We start from the raw sequence: 17,132 nt of genomic DNA on the forward strand, positions 1-17,132 counted from the left end.
TTTTTTAAGTCACACCGTGCCTCTCGAATTGAATTTCTTTGGAAGGGAGAGACGGACGACCTCATCTCTAGATCTCAGGGCGTAGAGCCGGACCTGTATTTGTGCCTTGTGGCAGCGCGTGCGCATACGCACAGCATGATGCATACAATTGGCTCTTAGCGACGACATAATCAGGGTCGCTGGCCTACTTCAAAGTGATTGATTGTATGTAATACTGTAGCATCATCATCGCTGAGAACGCTCACGTTTGCAGAACTCGCCTACTTGCCTTGGAGGACCTTCGCATCTCATATGTGCACAGGATCCGTTCTACCAGTTGCCATTCGATGACTCGATGGTCCTCACATACAGCGGTCAGCAGACTCCCCTTTCGGCGTATCGCGCACGTTTCTCATGTATACAACGCGTCTCCAACTGCTTTCCGGTCCCGAATGCTTTCTGCGTTCCGTTGGTATGTCGGAAACCTTACGATTCAGCGCGGAGGCCTGTACGTATAGTATATCCCAATGCCTTCAACAGTGCGGAAGGCGTGTGGCGAGATGGCGAATTGGTAAGCCGGCGGAGCTGCGAGGTTGTTAGTCTGGGCGAGCCGTTCTGCCATGATCGATACATCGCTCACATGTCGCGCTTAGGACACTAGTCGTAGGCAAGGTGAGGTTACTAGCTAGTGCTATTACTCTACGTCGACCGTGACTCGGACGCGCGCGTTCGCGCCAGGGTATGCACTGCCGTTAACTAGGCTCGGCCTGACTCGGACCCACAAAGTGCCTCCCAGATTCCACAGCCTCTTTCATATCATCCCTGGCTCCTCATACATGGATCGACGTTCCTCTACAGCAGGTTGGATATGACTCTAGTCCCTCGTCCTCCTGTGCCTCCGAGATCGCTTATGGGGCACGACATGGCCAAGCTGATATGCCATTATCTATATCAGGGCTCTACGGGAGGCAATAAATCCGATCCGATCACGGGTGTGGTCGAGCGCCGAAAGCGCTCTCAGACGGTCGGCCCGCGTTGCAACTCGGTTCGCTGGAGAACAACGTCGTGTGGCTTCACAAGACAATTTATGTGCATGTTCTGCCAGCCGAGATGAGGCCGGGGAGAAGCTTCGCCTCAACAGGAACGCGGCGAAGGTGTTGTTGTTTGCCTCGGTACGAGCAGAGCGCTATGTTATGTCAGTCCGTGCACCGGGTGCGGCGTAAAGTAGTAGCAGCTGGCCTCGTGCATTATATTGCTGTCAAGCCTTGACTTTGATTGTGCAATATACTGCCGCCAAGCTTTGACGTTGATCGTACCTCTGTGAACCCCGTCATTGTCGGACCCGCGAATTTGACCGACTTTATTACAGGTTAGGGTATTTTGAGTGTTAAGTAGATAAGTACATATCCTTGGCCTTGGAAGGAGGAAACCTAGGTCGGAAGGAAGATGGAACCTGGAGGACCAGAAGTGGCGTTTGTACTTACGTGCATTCAGGGTGGCGGTCTGCAAGTGTGGTTGGACCATCGTGGGATGATCTTATAAGGTAGCTTGTGTGACCTGCAGGCAGTTGCGCAGCTTCGCGATCAGCTACGACGGAGATAGTGGAACACTCGCCGCCGTCATCATGTTCACGTCTAACAAACATCGGCCCCGCCAACGCTAACAGAGGGTCAAATCGAGTGGGCAGAGTGCGGGGCTACGTTGTGGAGTACGAGACCACAATAACTGAGAGTCATGGTCGTTGCGCGCGGACAAAAATAGCTGTATGCGTAACATCGTCGGGCGGACGGTGCTGCTGCAGCTGAGCTTCCAGGGTTGTCCAGTTATTGTTCAACGCGGTTGAACATCCCAGCGATCTGATTCTCCACTGTGGAATGTCGGCAACACACAAGGCGGTAATGCATGGTGTAGAGGGGACAACGAGTTGGAGCCCTGCTGAGGAGTAAGTGGCCTGCTGTCACCTAGCCGATGAACGCTCCGACCCCGGTTCGTGACTGATTTTCTTGCGATTTGGAATATAGATGCACCACAGCAGCGTGTTCCTGTGTCGGCGAGAGAAGAAGAGAGATGCCTGCAAAAGACCACTGAGTGGGAGAGAAGGCGGAGGCAGCAAGGAGAGAGCGGTGGCAGAGCTCTGGAATTACGAAAGGGATTCGGGAGGGGCACAGCCACCAGGTTGGGGGTAAATGGATGAGGTAATTGAAATAAAGACCTAATCGTGCGCCTTGCCCTGGTCATGTCCACCCTCCCCGCACCGCTCGCCCTGTGCTCCTGAACGCTCTCCCCAGCGGCCATCCACATCATCTCCCTCGTTCCCACCACGATGCCCGTCTCTACAAAATCTAGGGAACGGCCTCTCCCACCCATCCCCTCCGCTTGGACCGACGCTCCCTCCAGCTTGCGGCCACCCCTCACTTCCGTCCCCGGGGCTGACCAGATTATCTCTTCTCGCCCTTCCCGCTCACGACACGTCCCCCGTCCTTCCAAACGCTCCCCGCGAATGTTTTTTCGTGCCCTCAAAGCACCCTCCCTCCTTGCTGCATTCCTCCACACTACCACATGGCAGGACTTCCATGCACTCTTGAACGCATGCCGTGCATTCCGACATGACCTCTGGGCGATTGCCGACTGCAGGCACATCATCCTCTCGCATTTTGTTCCCGGATACACCTACGCGCTGCAACTATGCGACATTCACCAGATGTCCGACGTCCGCATCGACGTCCACCAGTTCGCGCTCCTCAGTACGTCTTGCAGCCTTTTCTTTCCGTCGAAGTTGAGCCGATCGCGTCTTCTCTCCATCAGTGACCTCACAATACGTGCCTCTACATACATATCCAATGCAGTCTATGGTGCTGCTTAATAGGCTGGCGCGCGGCGAGGACCAGCTGAAAATCCGCGCCGCTGCTATGAGATTAGCATCTCTCTCATTAGCCCATTCGCGCTTCGTCCTCTTCCTCCAGTCCCTCGTGCACAGCGCATCGCCTTCCCCCTCGTCTGACTCCGAAGAATTCGACGAGCTAGTGAGCTCACCTCGGTCGAGCAGCCTGCGTACCCCGCAGCACCACGGCGTCCGCCAACTCGTGTTTCCGGCACCACTTGCATCCCCGAGCGCCATCGCCACCGTCTCGGACGATGTGCTCGTCGACTCCCCTCGCGCGCCCTCGCAGGAAGGCCCACTAGCAAAGAGCTCGGCCATGCGACGGGTCCTCAACCGATCTGGTACGATCCGGAGCGTTGCCTCCTCGAGTCAGAGCCTTAGCCCCGCAGCCCCGCAGAGCCTGAAGCGCACGCCGACGCTCGCAGAGACGATCCCGCGCTCTAACAAATCGTCCGGTTTCTCGTCGCTCATCCGCAAGAACACCAAGGTCCCCCCGCCGCCGCCCTCTGCGGATCCGCTCGCGCTGAAGATGTACTCTGGGAGCTGGCGCCGCACGCTTCCCGGCTCCAGCAACCAACACAAGCGCAACGGATCCATGTCCGTGTCGGGCTCGGGCTTTTCAGCGCTCGGCATAGACGAAGACGGCTGGCTGACGTCGGACGGAGAGCTCAAGGCGCCCCATCGACGCTTCGGGTCCATTAGCTACTCGAGCGAGTCTTCGCTGTCCCGGCCGCCGTCCGTCACCCACACAAACACCGACTCGGACGGGAGCCCGTCTCCCTTGAGCGAAGGGGGCCATCGCCGCGCCTCGTCCTCGACGAGGGCCGAGCTCAGTTCCGGACCGAAGTCGGTCGCTGGCACTGGCACTAGTGCGCCGCTCGGCGTGGCCGTGCCGAGGGGAACGTCTGCCCACGATCTATTCCTGGCGACCTCGAGGGTACGCGCGCCCGTGCTGCGGGTGTTCGTCCCGTGCACGGAGCTCGACGAGACCGCGATCGGCGCGTGCGAGGAGGAGCTCATCCGCGCGGGCCTCTGGGAGCATCTCTCCGACGGGGACATCGTCTGCAACTTCGGCTACGTGCCCCCGGTCCCGAGCCCGCAGAGCAGCAGCGAGGGCCTGCGCGAGGCGCAGCGGCAGAAGTGGCTCATGTTCAACGGCGACTGCCTCGTGCCGTACATTCCCCCGAGCCCGCCCCCGCTGGCGAGCCCGCTCACGCTGCCGTCCCCATTCTACTACGCGAACATCATCCCAGCGTTCGTGAACCCCGTGTTCGTGCTCGCGCTCCCGCAGGCGCTCTCGGGGTCCCCGATGTCCCTCTCACGGCCCCCGTCGGTCTCACGCCCAGGCAGCGCGGGCGCGGGCGCACCCACGCCAAGCGCAAGCAGGAGGTCGCGCGTGACGGGCCTCGAGCCGGTGCACGACATGAAGCTCGTGAACGTCGCGACGCGCGTGCCGAGCCCGCACTCGCCCTCGGGCTTCGCGATGGTCCGCAAGTACATGTGGCTCGCGCGCATCCCGTACGTCGGGTCCGGGAGCGGGACGGAGGCGGGCATGGAGCTCGGGCGGGGGTGGCACGGGGAGTGGGTGCTCGAGGCGGAGGGGACGCGCGAGGGCCGGCAGACACTGATCGACGCGCTCAACGGGGGCAGCAACGCGTACGGGCTGAGGAGGCGGGACCAGTGGGAGATCGTGAGGGAGAAGAGCGGGGGCGGGCGGCTGTGGTTCAAGTGAGTGTGTGGGTGTCAGGGCGGGGTGTCCGTCCGTCCGTCTGAGGTCTGACTGACGCGCGGGGTACCCCACCCCCTCCTCGCAGGTTGCTGGTCCCTAACGTGGATGGATATATCGACACGCTCGTGCACCCCCCTGAGCCGGCCGACAGGATACCCGTGAATGTGAATTTGATGAGCCCCGCTGCCGCGAGGACACAGCAATAGGACGTTTGCTTGACTCTCTTTTTTTGGTTTCTACTTGACACTGCTGTTGCTAGAGGACGCTTCATCCCGCTCTGAATCTTCACGATCACCAATGCTGTAGCCAATCTCAATCGCCCACGCCCACTATCGTCCAGTACCTTCATAATTCCAGGTGGCCCGTTTCTCTTTGGTTCAACTGTCTCCATACCGCCCCCCCAGGCATTTTGCTATTGTCCATGGCCAAGTATAATGTCTTGTTTACTTGCTCCCGCTGCCAGAGCCTACGCTACTGTCCGCCTCCCTCGCTCTTTCTAGTTGCTACTCTTGGCTTCGATCCGGGTGCGGCGTGCACCTGCCGAGCAGCGGCCCCGCTGCTCTCGTGTGTATCGGTCCGCAGTGTTGGCTCGCCTCAGACGTCTCGGTCTCTCGTTCATCTAGCTACACCCAATATTTCCTGTCGATATTACCTTACCTCTTCCACTGTATTGCCACCAATCATACTATCGCGCTACCCCGCCCGTGCTCAACAATATCTTTCTCTATTACCCTCGCTGCTCGCGCCCAGGCTCAATTCACTGCCTACGCTAGACAACTCGGTCGGAGGCCTACGGCTATCCCATATTCTGCGTGACGCTTTCTGCTTGTGCTAATACATGTTGATGAACTTCTTTGAAACCTTCCCTTCCGCCCGAACAAACATAGCCTAGGTGAGGTGAACAAGCTCGGTGTCGACGAACTGCTCGACTTGGAAACCGCCCTCGGGTGCGTGAACGAAGCCAGCCTCCAGAAGCACGCTACGATGCAAGTCAGTCCGAAGGATCAGTCGAGGTGGACGCGGTATGCATACTCGAGTGTCTCCGTGATGATCTTCCGAGGAATCGCCGCACAGTCTTCCGGGTATCCGACCGTCTTCAGCCAAGCCTGTACGCGGAGCCGTCAATCCTCGGGACGAGGCGATCGCACAGAAGCGGTGGGGGACAGACCTGGATGTCCTCCTCGGGGTACCCGAATTTTTCGCTGATGAACTGGACGTCCGGCCCGGCGCGGTTCTCCCGCGAGTTGAACTCGCGCACGTACGTCGACAACGTGCCGAGGAATTCACGCAGCGAGTCTGCGGGTGCCCGCTCGGGGTGTGCGGCGATAAGCCACGAAGGCCAGGGCGTCGGCACGGAACCAATCTGTGTGTCGCAGAGAGGGAACGGTATTCAGTCAGCCTGAGCGCAAAGAGAGGGGGGGGGGCTGCTGAGATGCTCTCACGAAGCGGGCCTCGCCGGCGTCGACGAAGGGCTTGGTGGTGAACCACTCCCACATGAACGCGCTCGTGGAACCGTCGTTGACGGAGTCGAGCAAGCCCCGGATGTCGTTGTTCACTGCAGGTTCAAGCGGGTGAGCTCCTATGAAAACACCCAGCCAATTTCGAGAGGCCCACCTTTGAACTTCAGGTCCTTCGTCGGCCAGCCCTGCTGCAGAGCCATCACGTAGGCCATGGTCTGACTTCCACTACCCGAAGCATTAGATGGTGCATCCATCCATGGTTTGGTCAGTATGCCTACCTCCCATAGCGTGAGATGCCGATAGTAGTTCCCTTAAGGTCCGCTATGGAGTTGTACTCGGAGTTCTTCCCCGTGATCACAGCCCTGCGGGTACGTCGGAGGTTGAGCGGAGGACGAACGCAGAGCCAAGGCGACGCGAAGCTTGCCAGTTAAGCGGGGTCGTCACATAGCTGCCAACGAGCTTGTACGCCTTAGAGCCCTTCGCGATCCCCGAGATGAGTGGGTCCGTGAGAGCACTGGGCACGGGCACATAATCGTTCAGGCTTCAAGCGGAACGTGCGGTGGGATGGCGCGGAAAAGCGTACGCACATCGCGACGTCGATTTCGTTGTTTTCGAGACGGCCGATCAACTGTCCAGTGCCGCCTGAATGCCATTCATCCAGGTGTCCCCGTTATTGCTTTACACGAAGTACGTACTGGGGCACTCGACGAGGGTGAAGGTCTTCCCTCCGTCCGCTTCGGCGAACTGAAGTAGAGGAGACGAAAAGTGTTCCCTGACTGAAACATCACATTAGCGGCTCGGCCTCACAAACGAGCAGCATCAATGCTACCAAAACCGACTCTGAGAGGCATGTCTTCTGAGGCGGGTTGTTAAGATACAGAGTCAGGGTTGCGGGAGGTCAAGGTTTCAGCGAAGTAGCCAATGAGGATAGATCTTATCTCATCTTGCTGAGAGCCTGCATCGGCGTCCACTGGCGGCTGCAAATTGATCCGAGAGCTCTCACTTGGACGTCCATAGTCAGTATGGGCAAATGTCATGCCAGTTTGGTTGGTCAGTTTGTCGGAGCTGTTTATTGCACCAGCGTAGAGACCAGCTTGTCTAGAGACGGGGGCTGGACGGTGACATGCATGCGACAGAGTTACGGAGCCTCACCGACAATCTAGGCTAGTAGTTAGCAAGGTACGTACCACCAGTCCAGAGATACCTCTGGAGCTGACAGCAAAACTTACTGTTGCCATAGACACCTCGAGTATGGCCCTCATTGACATCTCATGAGAAAATAGGGCTCGGCTCTCAGAGTAGCCCTTGCGCCTTACGTCGCAACACCGGAACTTCCTGCTCAAACAGGTGTAGAAGCTGCCGGACCGGGATCGTGTCCCACTGAGTGACGGCGGGCTAGCGTAGCTGGACGCTGCACTCCTCCGGACCATGTGTGCGACCTGTTCATGCGACTGCGAGCGGAGACAAGCCACAGACAAACGTCACAGGAAGATGCTCACCGCTGGTCGACGACGCTCTTTGCACGACGATCAGATGCGCCGCACGCCAGTAGCCATATGGATTATCCATCTGTCGGTGTATTCACCCCAGATGCTACCCTGAGGACCGCTACACCAATCTCCGTTCGGGTGAGACGCCGTCAACTGGGCGTATGCTATATAGACATGTGAAGGTGGGTGGGCTATCGCGTCCTAAGATTCGTCTGCCAGTGCTATCAAGACACCGCTCTGCTGCACATCCGCTGCACGTTGTACTATACCCCGTCGTCCCCCTAATCACCGGTGAGTCGTGTACAACAACTTGCTCCTGTGATTCCTCATGTCTAAGACCCGTGGCCCTAAGACTCGGAGAATCAGCTGCTGTCAGCCATGCGTTCCTCGACACTCCCGCTCTTCATCGTCGCTCTTTGCTTCGCCTTCCAATGCTCTCTTGTGATCGGCCATCAGCAAAACTGTATAAATATTGTCGTATATTACCTACCCATGCGTGCTCGGGCAATCGTAGAAATACCCTGCGACATTTGGGGAATGTTGGGCGCACCTTGTCAGGATTCCCTTCTAGCCCAATTACCCTGAATAGGTTGCACGACAAGGCAAGGACCGGAAATACCCCGCAATACTGGCAATATCTTGTGGGCGTTGCCTGGTATTGGTAAGCGTGGCACTGGCTTGCGAGGACAGCGATCGAGTGCCGTACTAATGTAGATTGCCCGGGATTCCAGAGATTGCGAGAGCGGGTAATAGTGAGAAGGCCAGGCAATATCAAACCATTCGTACTATATATTGCCCGGAAGTGATGTTATTGCCTCAGATTTTCCGCATTGGGCTATCAGACGAGCACAGTTGAGCGAAACGATTCATGCCGATCGGGCATGGAAGGTTGGAATTGGGAATACATTGATGAACGGTCCATATGAGTCGTACATGGAGAACGGGATAAGCCACACAGGACTACAGCGTACAACTAGAAGGCGAGAGGAAGGAAGACTGCAACAAGAATGTACTTTAGTGACGGTGCTCCAACACCAAGGCCTCCACGTAGTCACGGTTCAGGCTCAGCTGAGAACAACGTGAGTATATGCGCTACCAAGGAAGGGCAGGGACAGCATACCACTTATAGGGAGACAATGGTCCATAGCTCAAAGATTACACAACAGAGCTCCTGGACAACATGAGTATATGCGTGCAGAAAGGAACTCATATATGCACGATCAACAAAGAGATTTCGAACTCACCGATAGCATTGCGCAAGGCTTGAGACAAGAGCAGCTGATAGGCCGCGCTATGGTGCGCAACCATGTCAAGCACAAGAGCTCAAGATGTCCTGAGCATGCAAGAACACGGACAACAGTGCAGTGCTTGCAGACAAGCTCGAGCGATCGACCAAGTGGTAGACTTACCACCATCCTCTGCGTGCTAGCAGGTGCACGCCTTCTTCTTGGAGCGGGACCAGTCCTTATAGAACTAACACTTCAGCTCGTCAGCGAAGTGGGAGGCCCAGACAACTGTGAGAGTATAGAGAGTCTCGACATAGCGGACAACACAAACAACAATGGAGGGGTGAGAGAGGAGAATGGGGAAAAGAGCGTCTTGGTGATGCTCCTAAGGGGCTTCATCTTATACAGATTTCACGGCGGAGTTTTACTGAGTTCCGCGCACGTCAAAAGTTGGCGGAAAATGGCAATAGGATTACTTACCTTGGACGTGTCGATATGGCTGGGTGCTAAGATGCCTGTGCAAAGAACGTGTATATCACGTGCGACGCCTTCGTCTCGCCTGTCTCGCTCACGCCCTCTGTCTCTCCTCTCGCCTGAGCTTCTTCCCTCGCCTCCGCCTCCTCACTCTTACAATCTTGACCTCCTCATCATCTTCCCCCCTGTCTCTTTGTCTCTTGCCGCCCTTACCCGCTACATCCCCAAGTGGCTCCGTAAGCTCACTGGGCCTCCTCCTGGAAGTGCCCAGGATAACAGCGGCAGCTGGCTCTGGGGCCGGGCTTGGGCCTCGGAAGGCAGCGTCTCTGTCGACAACTGAACACCTCCCGTCACCTTCCTAGCGCGTCACTTGGTGTTGAACTTGCTGAGTATCTCCTGGGCTATGTGATCCTGCTCTCGTCTTTGATGTCTCCTTGCCCCAAGGACGGGGAAAACGAGACCGACCCCACCTATCTTTCTTGAGGCCGACCCCTGTCCTCGGATGCCCCCAACTTTGCATCAGTGGGGATCACAAGCCGGAGGACGTGGACACCTGGGTCGCTGCTCAGCGAGGTGTTTGCCCTTCCGTCAAGAAAGCAAGGTAGGCACAGAAGCTGGGTGCAAAGGCAGTTGTAGTTGGCGGAGACAGAGACAATCCGGATGCACCATTGAACGTGTTCAGCCAAAGTGAGTTGACTACCGTTCTTATCTCTCTCTCCTGTTGATATAGCTCTGCCTCCGCAGGGGATTCGTCGGACGTAACCATTGCCGCATATACATCAAGTATTGGAATCACGTCCAGCTTTCCGCTATGATTGCAACGTCTAACAATACACACAGCGTCTCGAAGACCTTTTAGCTACTCATTGATACTCAGAAATTTGCAGGGGCATGGTATTCGTGAGGTCCTATATGCGCAGATACTATATGCGCGCAAGTCTCCATTCGGTCCTGACACACTTACCCAAATTCGCAGCCCCATCATCACCTTCATACTCACGCTCCTACTTCCTTCGCTGCTCACTTTCCTCACGCTTCTCATCCACCATGTGCGAACCGCTTACGCTGCACAACGCGATCGAGCCCTGGAGCGCATCGTCTACAAGTTCCTATCACGGACATAGACCGGCACTAGCTGCGACAAACATGAGCCTCTGCTCGTTTCCATAGACGTTAGTAATGTCGAGGGCCCGCCTGACCTTGAACAAGGACCAGATGCCCCGTTGACTTCACGCCGACTCTCGACACTGGCATAGGCAGACAAGCAGGTGGAGTGCGCAATCTGCATGAAGAGGTTTGTCAAGGGTGATCGCGCGGACCCCTGTGGACGAGGATGAGCTTGAGCTGGCTCGTGTAGACGTCATCGCTAACTAATACAACGCATTTTTGAATAATTGTCCGTTCGTTCACTCGCCGGGAAGGGAATGAACTACGTCGTACACCGTGACCTAACTCATCAAGTTTCAGGGATCTCCTCATGAGTACCATATATTGTTGTGCGGACGCGTGAGATCATGAAAACCCGAGCTTATATCGCACCGTCGTGCAATCTCGCCGCAATTCTTGCCCGGTATTGTGAGTGTTGTACGGACAGGCCCCCTTGGCTCCCATATCGGGTGCTCGCGCCGTCTCGCGCCCTAATCGGCGCTTCAGGCACCACCTACAATCCTGGACAACATTTTTACACTTTTGCTGATGGCCATCCACTCTCTAATCATCCCACGTTTTCTCGAGATTCCGTCGAAGATGTCGAGTACCACGGCTTGACCACGTACAGCGTTGTATCTGCGAAACACCATCGTCAGGATGGTGCCCACTTCATCCGGCCGTGGGCGATCTACCACGGCCAACCGACGCAGGCCTAGCTGCGATTCCTCACAAAACACAGACAGGTGAGCCATGCGACATCTGACCCCGTGAGTCCTGATACGACTCGTAACATGCAGTGCTCACGTCTCGGCTTGCATTACACTAGACTGTATTACTTACAAACTCTGTGAATGTCTCATTTCTCATCTGCGAGATTGCAGGGGCACTGAACAGCGTGAACTACCCTTCGATCAATGCGACCTTCAGCGCAATCGTGAGGCCTGGCTGCGCACTGGGAACTGACTGCACACATAGATCCGCTGTATATTCATTCGTGTCGTCTGCAAACGTCCATGGACATTAAGTGGGTGCCAACGCAAGTCCCATGCCAGGAAATGGCTGTATGGTATCGTAGAGGTTATGCAAAGGAGAGATCCGGGCTAAGCAATGGTGCAAACGAGCGGGAGCAGGAGCCAAGATGTGTTGAATAGAGCTTGCAAATAATTGGGAACGAGCGAGGTGTGCGATACACAATCTGGAAAGCAGCATAGAAGCGATCGGATGAATCACAAGGCCACACAGGCGTGTCAGAATGGAGAGCGTATGCGTAAGAGTTAAGTAGCTAAAGCAGTCCACGACGAATAGAAGATATGCGCATCACTGCGCGTTCGACGGAGGGCCCGACGCGTTCTGCGCAGAGCCGTCGCTTGAGCCAGGACGCAGATTCGAGCCAGGGTGAGAAGCCTGAGGCGCCGCCGCGGGGGCGGACGAGTTACCAGGGGACGAGAAGGGACGACCAGCAACGTCGCCCTGCTGCTTCGGATGAGGTTCTACTCCAGGAGACAAGCGGGCGTCGAACTGTGAGCCGCCCGTCATCTGCATGCCCATGCCCCCGCCCATCATAGACATGCGCGGATCAAAGCCCAAACCACCCATAGCTCCCATGCCTCCCATTCCGCTCATGCCCGTCGGCGTCATGCCCATGGGATTCATGCCCATCATCGGCATACTCATCATGGACATGCGCGGATCGAAGCCACCCATACCGCCCATAGCCATCGAGTTGCCAGTCAGCATGGGGTTCATCGGCTGCTGCGCTGGACCGTTGTCGTTGCCGCCGATCTGTGAGCCGGCGGCGGAGAACGCGTACATGGCCTGCTGGTACGCCTGCTGGGCCGCCTGCTGAGCGGCGAAGAGCTGCTGCGGGTTCGGCGCGAAGCTGGGCATCATGTACGGATTGCCCCAGCCGCCAGTCATCATCGGGTTCATCCCCATCATCATCGGGTTGCCCATCATCGGGTTGAAGCCCATCATGCCGCCGTACATCGAGCCGCCCTGCTGCATCTGGTCGAGCTGTTGTTTTTGGAACTCGTCGAGCTTGCGCTGACGCTCCTCCGCGAGGCGCTTCTCGCGTTCGCGCTCTGTGAGCGCCGCGCCGAGACCACCCTCACGCTTGCGTTCTCGCTCGTGGGCGGTGACAGCGCCGAGCAGGCCAGTCTGGGGCGGTGGAGGCTTCAAGGGCACGTTAATGAGCGACGCGCCCGTCTCCCTCGCGAGCTCCTCTTGCTTCTTCGCCGACCGGTCCTGCTTGTCCTGTAGTCCTGCCGAGAGGAGACCATGAGGCGTGAAGGCTTTAGTCATCGTAGTCGAGGGCGGTTCCATCTGAATGAACGTGTCGCGTTGATGGGTCGGGTCGACGTTGCGGTCCGGGTCTAGGACCTGGCTCCAGATCGGACGTGACGGGCCCTGCTGCTGCTGTGGCTGGAGTTGGGGAGGGTACTGGGACTGACGCATCATGGAGGACTGGCCAAACTGCGGTGAAGGACCTCTGCTGCCGCCGCCTCCCTCAGCAGGGTAGAGACTCCTCCGGCCAGGCTCAATGAAGGTGTCAGACACGTAACGACGAGGCACGGGCTGAGCGCCGAGGTAGTCTTCTGGGCCTGTACCATGCATGCCGTCAGTCACGGCCAACATGGCATAACTTTGTATGAGCTCACCTTGCCCACCGGGAACTTGCGGCAGATCGCGTGGTCGACGAGGAGACGGGACGTTGTTCACGTCGTGCGCCGAGCGTGCAGGGGAAGGGATGCCAGGCTGGCCATAGGGAGAACGCGCGGAGGTGCCAGTCACGGATGCATGGTCACTCACGCTGGCGGCCGCGCGCGGCGGGGGCTCAGTATCCGAATCCACGTCTTCATCGTCGTCGTCCTCTTCTTCCTCCTCCTCTTCCTCTTCACTGCTGTCTCCCCATACATCTGCACCCTTCGCCTTGCCACCCCTATTCCTCCCGTTCGCCTTTCCTGGCCGGTGAGCCGCGGCTTGTTGCGCGGCCTGCTGCGCCTGGGACTTGGCCTTACGCTGGGCTGCGAGCCTCGTAGGTGCAAACGACGATCGGGGCAGTTCCGCGGCGCCGGGACGCGTCTGGGACGGACTCGCTGGAGTCTCGACGACCTCAGGGATCGGCGGCGATGTTGCTCCAGACGCCTTTGCCTTGCCTTGCGGAGGCGACTGAGGGACGGGAGGTGGAGCTGGCCTCTCTTCCTGCTCGAGGAAGGACAACGCGGCGAGGGCGTCCGCGTTGGAGTCGTCGTAGCCAGCAGATGCGTGTGCGGGAGCAACAGTAGCGGCCATCTTCTGAGAGTCGTCGGCGCTGTCTGACGCGGTCGTCGTGCCCGTGAATTGTGACTGGGAGAGCTCCTGGAGGGAAGAGTTTTGAACGGAGGCTGACAGTCGTGTCGCGGGCGCCGCACGTGCGCCAGAAGGCCTGTTACGTAAGCTGCTGCCACGCCCAGGCGCAGCGGTCGTTTCAACGCCGCGTGTGGAGGCTAGATCAGCCGCTGGTGTAGGCGGGGGTGATTTCGCAGGCACTGCAGGCGGTTGGTCGTTACCGGGAGGCGGTGGACTTCTCGACTGCTGCTGCATGCGGAGGGGCGTCGTCGCGGCATGTCGCGGAGGAGGCGTGTACGGCTCAGACTCGGAATCGGTCTCTTCGTCCTCTTCCTCGTCCTCGTCCTCGTCACCATCCGATATCGGTGGAGGTCTGCTTTTGCGAAGGGGAACCGCGCCGCTGTCCTGTTGGTTCATGTGCTGCATGTAGAAGAGGGCTGCACCCGCGTCTCCAAGGATATCATCGGTCAAGCTCGCTTCCTTCTGGCGTGCCGAGCTCGGAGGGTTTGACGAGAGGGGCGAGTGCAGCGACCGGGGATTAGGAGAGGCAGGCACAGTCGAGGGAGTAGAGATGGTCTGCAGAGTAGTGGGTATAGAAGCTTGGGATATAGATCGATCGGGGACCATCCGGATAGAAGGTGGGGGCGGTTGAGGACTAGAAATAGGCGGCTGAGTCTGGGGTTGAGGAGGGGAGGCGGCGCGAAGAGGGGAAGCAGAGCGAGGTGACGACCATGCCTTCGGAGACGCATTGGCAAACCTCGGCGGCGATGTCGGGGTCGACGGTCGAGGTTCTGGAGAGGTAGCCTGCCTGGCGCTCTCTGACGTGTATGTAGGAGGATTGGCGTGGCTGCTCGATGAACGTGAAGGGGCATGTGTAGTTTGAGAAAGTGCCTGGCCAAGCTTAGAGTCTGGGCGAGAGTAGCCCGACTTCTGCGCAGACGAAGCGACACTTGCTCGTTCAAAAGCGTTATGGTCCGGGGGAGGACTGGACGCGGTAGGGCTCGTCACTAGGGGTTGCTCCAGAATAGGAATAGGCTCCTCCGCAATGGTGCGTGGCGGAGAAGCCGCAGTGAACGACGATGTTCTCCCACCAGAAGGGCCCAAAGTAGACTTTCCTGCAGAAAGCGACCGTCCTTCGAGCGGCGTGCTACGCTCGGAGATTCTGGATAGGGGCCGTTGATCTTCCTCCGTGCGAGTGTTAGCGTTGATGACATCCGAATCGAAGCTCAAAGGTGGCAGCTGTAAGGAGAGCGAGCCGTTCCCAGGCGGAGATTGCGGCTGTGGTGGAGGCTGGGGAGGTTGCTGGTTCCCGTTGTCCAGAAGGTCAACCTCAGGAAGCGGAGGTAACGTCGGAGGGCCCTTTGGAACAGGAGGGGGACCTCCTGGACCAACGCCACTCATTCGGTCGAGAAGGATCCGCTGTAGCTGTGATCGTATGGCCGACGTCCGATCGTCCCGAGGGTCTAGAGTCTCTGCGAACTCGCGATCAAGGAAAAGCAGCTATAAAAGGCACCCAGCATTAGCCAAACATTTCTCGTATGTGCAGCGCACGCAGTACTCACGTCTCTGTGAGGTCCAATGGGGTACGCGAACATCATGGACTGAGAATCGCGCGGATCCCAACTGTACATCTTGGGACGACCGTAGAGCTCGAACGCGTCGTGAATGCCTGCAGCCCCGCCGTAAGAACTGAGTATCGCGCGGTGTACCGAACGCCTCACCGATGATCCACCTAAGCATCTCCGACGCGCGCGTATTTGCACCCTCCAACTCCGGCATGACAAGAAGCCACGCTTCGCGCATCTTAAGCACGCCCGCCATGTCTTCGTCCCCGAGCTGGCCCTCGAGCTTCATCAACGTGCTCCTGCTGATCAGCTCCGGCCGCTCCGGGTATACGGCAAACGCCTGTGAGACCGAGCGCATCGTGAGGAGCGCCTTCTTCTTGTCCTTCGACTTGGACGAGGCGAACAATTGGATCATAGGCCGCGCGGGGAGGTTCGAGACGGGGGCCTTCTCACGCGAGAAGATGTTGGACATGCGACGTTTCCGCACCGTCGTGGGCGACTCGGCACGGTCGTGGCCTATGGACGAGACCGAAGCGCGGTCGCCTTGTCCGGGGTTGTTCCCGGCCGAGATGACCATCCACAGTTTCTTCCAGTCCGTCTGGCCCGCGATGCGGATACGTACCCAGCCCTCGAGACGGCCGTTCACAAGCGGACTCGGGGCACTGCGACCTGCATTGCCATCTGAAGGTTAGGAACGGCGCGCTCGCCGTGCGCAGCTGTTGATCAGCACTCACCGTCGTTCAGCGAGATTCGAATCAGATGAGCAGTGTAGATCTCTTCCAGCCGCGACTTCTCCCAAGCTGCCAGACGCATTGCTGCCGTCCATTGGACGAGCGCCTCGGGGGAGGGACAGGAGAACAGATAGAGGTTCGAGCCCGCCGTGTTCAGGGTAAGCACGTTCGTGTACCGCTTCTGTGGTTCTCCGGGTTTGGACGGGAGCGTAATGGAGCCTAAGACGGCCACGAACTACCCTGAAGTCAGCGCACACGAACAGAGCGCGCTTGCAGCGTGCACTTACGGCGTCGGTGACATTGATGTATGCGGGAGGAACCTGGCGTCCCTGCTTGCTCGCCTCCTGAATCTCCTCCATGTCCCACACGCTGAGCGTCGTACCGCCGAGCTGCGCCCAGACCTCCTTCCATCCTTCATCTTTCGCGGGCTTCTGTCCATCCGGTTGGCGTTCTATCCGCCGCACGAGTGGGCCCGAGAAGTATACCTTGTGCGCGTGCGCGAGGGTGAGTTGTACGACCGACCTAATCTCGGGGTGCAAGGCCGGTCCCTGCGGCGGAGCATCCGGATTAACAGGGCCTTGCGTAGGCGGAGGGCCCTGCGGAGGAGGGGAGGCCAGAGGGTCTTGAGATTGCTGGGGCAGGGGCTGCTGTGGAAGGGGTTGCTGCTGAGGATGTGGCTTCACGAGCCGCGACGGAGCTGGCGAGCTCGACTGGCCCAACGTAGCATGTTGAGGAGCAAAAGAAGAAGGAGGGGGCCGCTGCTGCATCGTCGCGCCGGAAGGTGGCGAACGCTGGGGCTGAGCAAGAGGAGAGGAAGATAACGGCTGATCATCCATAGCTACTGATTTCCGGGAGAAGAAAGACGCGAAGGACGGCTTGGAGCGGTGCGTCGGCCTAGTGGGGCTGCCATTGTTGTTTGTAGAGTCTGTGCTGGTGTTGCGCCGTTCGGGGGTGGGTCGATTCGCGGTGAGGTCTTGAGGAGGGGTGTTGAGCGGGCTACTGAGAGAATGCACGCGCTCGTGCTCCTGCTTCCACTGCTGGAGGCGCGCCGGAGAGACAAAGCCCTCGTTGAGGCCGTCCCAGCGCGGGCTTGGCGAGGGTCGTGGCGGAGCGGTGGTCAT

At 58.2% G+C, this 17,132-nt stretch overlaps 3 protein-coding genes across 3 annotated transcripts; all 3 read right to left on the bottom strand.

Moving 5' to 3' along the window:
- Positions 1 to 2,248: 2,248 nt before the first annotated feature.
- Positions 2,249 to 6,936, bottom strand: DICSQDRAFT_153085 (periplasmic binding protein-like II). The gene is made up of 12 exons (XM_007362645.1): positions 6,879 to 6,936; positions 6,745 to 6,825; positions 6,637 to 6,691; positions 6,474 to 6,563; positions 6,328 to 6,411; positions 6,204 to 6,274; positions 6,032 to 6,144; positions 5,758 to 5,952; positions 5,622 to 5,695; positions 4,675 to 5,568; positions 2,785 to 4,588; positions 2,249 to 2,723 (listed from the first exon to the last, which is right to left on the bottom strand). The coding sequence occupies exons 1-10, from the start codon at positions 6,898 to 6,900 to the stop codon at positions 5,478 to 5,480; spliced, it is 876 nt and encodes a 291-aa protein (XP_007362707.1). The 5' UTR covers positions 6,901 to 6,936; the 3' UTR covers positions 2,249 to 2,723; positions 2,785 to 4,588; positions 4,675 to 5,477.
- A 2,766-nt stretch (positions 6,937 to 9,702) lies between these two features.
- Positions 9,703 to 10,608, bottom strand: DICSQDRAFT_133621 (uncharacterized protein). Its single transcript, XM_007362646.1, has one exon. The coding sequence runs from the start codon at positions 10,003 to 10,005 to the stop codon at positions 9,805 to 9,807; it is 201 nt and encodes a 66-aa protein (XP_007362708.1). The 5' UTR covers positions 10,006 to 10,608; the 3' UTR covers positions 9,703 to 9,804.
- A 757-nt stretch (positions 10,609 to 11,365) lies between these two features.
- DICSQDRAFT_159886 (uncharacterized protein) lies at positions 11,366 to 17,132 on the bottom strand (the record flags this gene model as incomplete). The annotated part of the gene is made up of 6 exons (XM_007362647.1): positions 11,366 to 12,988; positions 13,046 to 15,215; positions 15,278 to 15,384; positions 15,437 to 15,949; positions 16,015 to 16,246; positions 16,299 to 17,132. 6 exons carry the CDS (start codon positions 17,130 to 17,132, stop codon positions 11,706 to 11,708), a joined length of 5,139 nt encoding a protein of 1,712 aa, XP_007362709.1. The 3' UTR covers positions 11,366 to 11,705.

This window comes from Dichomitus squalens (genome assembly GCF_000275845.1).
Source record: "Dichomitus squalens LYAD-421 SS1 unplaced genomic scaffold DICSQscaffold_4, whole genome shotgun sequence".
Classification (NCBI taxonomy): domain Eukaryota; kingdom Fungi; phylum Basidiomycota; class Agaricomycetes; order Polyporales; family Polyporaceae; genus Dichomitus; species Dichomitus squalens.